At 33.2% G+C, this 3,559-nt stretch overlaps 1 protein-coding gene across 1 annotated transcript; it reads left to right on the top strand.

Moving 5' to 3' along the window:
* Positions 1 to 1,021: 1,021 nt before the first annotated feature.
* On the top strand, positions 1,022 to 3,559 carry LOC110649710 (F-box/kelch-repeat protein At3g23880). Its single transcript, XM_021804397.2, has 2 exons — positions 1,022 to 1,286; positions 2,071 to 3,559. The coding sequence occupies exon 2, from the start codon at positions 2,097 to 2,099 to the stop codon at positions 3,342 to 3,344; it is 1,248 nt and encodes a 415-aa protein (XP_021660089.2). The 5' UTR covers positions 1,022 to 1,286; positions 2,071 to 2,096; the 3' UTR covers positions 3,345 to 3,559.

Here is a 3,559-nt window from a genome sequence, read left to right as displayed (position 1 = left end):
TATTTTATTTTTATTTTATTTACATGTTAGGCCTTGGTTATAGATTTAAGAATAGTAAGACTTACTACGGATCTCGGGAGTTTTATACCGGCTTAAAACCTAGTGTTGGTCTGGCCCATAGGTTCAGGTCGTGACAAAGAAGGTGAGGAGAGGGACAAAGGGGAGAGAGAGAGAGAGGGGTGGGTGTATGGATTTTTTTTTTGAAGGGAGGAGTGGGTGGAGGGTTGTATATATATATATTATTGAGTGACAGTAGGTGGGAAGAGAGAAAAAGGGAGGGAGACGTGAATAGAGAGATATTTTTAATTTTAAAAAAATAATAACTTATCTATTTTTATAAATAAATTACATAAATATTAAAAAAATGAGAGGAGAGATATAGGAGAATATTTTTTTTATGCTAAAGAATATAAATATTCATTTTTGATAATTCTATTAAGTAATAAAATATTAATTTTGATTAAATTAGATCAAAATTAATTAATAAGCTATAGATAAAATAAATTTATAGAATTGACTATAATTAATAAAAAATAAAAATTTTAAATTTTTTTAATTATTAAAGTTATGTCACATAGTAATAACATATAAAATAAAAATATTTTTATTACGTCAATAAAAATATAAAAATTCATGTCGCTTCATTTAGTTAAAAAAAATAATATATTTACTATGTCAAGCGTCACATCAAGTTTTCAATTTCTCAATTATAATTGAGGTATAATAAATATAAAAATTTTAAGTTAAGTTAAAATTAAAAAAAAATAATAACCATAAATGCAAAACCACATAAAGTATAACATTTGGTTTAGCTATTTTGTAGATTCTAATTTTAATTTAAAATGTGAGTCATTAAAAGTTTATTTCTTTTAAAGTTAAAAATTAAAAATATAGTTATAGTTCATATAATTTTTTTAATAAAATAAAAATAAATATAATTATATGTATTTTTATTGAAATTTCAAGACATAGTTTGGATAAATTGAAAATAATAATATTAATAGTAATGATTTGTCTCAAAGTCTTGTGCAGGCTCTTTCCCTCTCAGACAAAAGGGGCACACGTACTGGCAAGAGGAGGCTGTCGCACAGGATAATTCCTCGAAGGTGACCGACCGAGGAATAGGACTTAGGACATTGCCATTCGCTAATGGCTAACGCTTCTCCTTGTACGTAGTGACACAGTAGATCAATTACAGGCTGACCCTTCTATTTATTTCTTTCCCTTCACGAAAGGGTTGCTAACTCTTCTCTCATTGGAGCTCTCATCAATAGCTTTATCAACAGGTATACAAAATTCATCTGTTTTTGTAATTCTTTGATTCTTCTTATTCTCAGAGATGCTTCACTGCTCAATTTGAGATTTTTTAACTAGTTTTCTTGATTTGGTCTAATGGGTATCTAATTTTTCTTTTATTTGTATGATCGTTGTTGCTGGTTCAGATCATTGTTGGTATACTAGTCAATTGCTCTAAGAAAAATGTTATTTGGGCTACTGTTGTTTGTTTAAATTTGTGTTCATGATTGATTAGCTGTAGTTTACAAGTCAACTACTGATCATTGGGCTACTAGCTACTGGCAAAGTTTAATTATTATAGGCTGTGTTCATCTCCCCATAGGTTTTTCCCCAGTTTTCTTTAAATCATTTATGATTATCACTCTTGAGGCACCAGATCCTTTGGTTGACATGTTAGATGTTTTAGACCCTTCAGCTATCTTCTTTTGGGAAGGACTGTGTCTGTAAATTACAATCCTGTTGGTAGATTCACAGGTTCTAATTATCATAATTCTCTTTATGAGAGATATAATTGCAGACTCGTCATTCCCCATCCGCAGAAAGACCTTGCAGAGCAATTTTTACTATTCACTCCACTGTGGAAAATTTAAATTTGGGGTTATTTTTAATTGACCGTGTTATGTTCATCAAGAGCTAATTCTATTGTGATTGGGGTTATTTATTTTATTATGTTAAGAGAGTTAATTCTGTTAGGATTTTATGTTTCAAACCGTATTTTATTAGTTTTTTATGCTATAAATGGGGTTATTTTAACAGTTCTTTAAACTTTTTCAGTGATCAGTGAGGATTAATAAGTTATAATGGCCAAATCCGTGGGAAACAAGAATGTAGGGTTGTTGAAATCTGTAGAAGAGAGAGCCCTGTTCAAGAAGGTGGAAGATGAGCAAAAGAAGCAGCATGTACCTTATCTTCATAAAGATTGCATCTCAAATATCCTTATCCAGCTTCCTCTAGAGTCACTTCAAAGTTCAAGGTTTGTTTGCAAGCCTTGGTACAGTATAATTAACAGCCCCACATTTATTGATGCCCATCTTTGTCGCTCTGAATCTGTGTTGATATTTCAAAAATCAGTTCCAAGAGAAAGATTATACCCTTATTCTGTCACATCAATGCCACCAGAGCAACCAAATAACTTCTGTGTTGAAACAAGTTTTCTTCAATCGGAACCTGTCCCCATTTTTGGGCAACCAAACTTCAGTGGGGCACCAAAATTTTCCATCCAGTTTATGGAATTTAAAGAGGGAAAAAGCAAGATACGAGAGTATAATCTGAGCTGCCTGGGCCATATTAGAGCTACAACATGCAATGGTCTAATTTTGCTTGATAACAAACTGAGGAAAGGGGGACTGATAGTGATGAATCCTGTAACAAGGAAGCTTATTGCACTTCCTCTAGGTACTATATATCCTCCTCAGGATGAATCGTATGGCTTTGCACTAAATGATGCTACTGGAGAATATAAAGTGGTACACTTGTTTCGGGATGAGTTGGGATATGTCAGTTGTGAGATATTAAACCTTGGGACAAGAATGTGGAGGGAAGTGAATGGACCTTCTTTTGGACTTTTTGGTTGGTTTGGGTACATGCCAGTTTCCGCAATTGGAGCTCTGCATTGGCTTCCTCAAATTGATCATAACGATTACATAGTATCCATGGAAGTTGGCACTGAGAAGTTTCATACCGTACCACTCCCCAAGAGTGGCAGAACTTATGACAGGATTATTGAGATGGCTGGTTTCCTATGTTTTGTCACCCATCACGAACTAGACATAGATATTTGGAATTTGAAGAGTTTAAATGGTGGAGTTTGGATGAAGCGGTATAGCATCTCTACAGGTAGCGTCATTGACATGGTTCCCATTTTCAGTTTGAGAATCAGTGGAGATTTGATATTCAAGAGGGATGAAGATGGTTCATTTTATGCTTATGACTTCGGATTCCAAGTTATGAGAAAGGTTGAGATGGATAAGCATGGCTTCCCATTATCTGGTACATATCTACCTCATGTAAACAGCCTTATCTCATGGGTGAGAACTCAGGATGTTTGATAGAATTTTTCCTTAGGTTGGCAATCGTTTAAGCAGTGTTGTTGGCGTATATATCATCTAACTAGTTGCTGGCTCTACGCCATGTGTTTTTCAGTTTTTTGGCATTGGTTATTACTACCTAGTCTTGCTTGTATTTTACTGTAAGCACTATACCTGTTTGTGAAATAGTAAATCAATCAAATTTAAAGAGATAATAAAAACTCAATATCTGTATA

The sequence above is a fragment of the Hevea brasiliensis genome, chromosome 12 (assembly GCF_030052815.1).
Source record: "Hevea brasiliensis isolate MT/VB/25A 57/8 chromosome 12, ASM3005281v1, whole genome shotgun sequence".
NCBI lineage: Eukaryota > Viridiplantae > Streptophyta > Magnoliopsida > Malpighiales > Euphorbiaceae > Hevea > Hevea brasiliensis.
The sequence above is the reverse complement of the archived record's forward strand: the minus strand, read 5'-3'. Positions and strand labels throughout refer to the sequence as shown.

Coding starts and splice junctions, on each gene's coding strand:
- LOC110649710 (XM_021804397.2), top strand. CDS start 2,097: ATGGCCAAATCCGTGGGAAACAAGAATGTAGGGTTGTTGAAATCTGTA.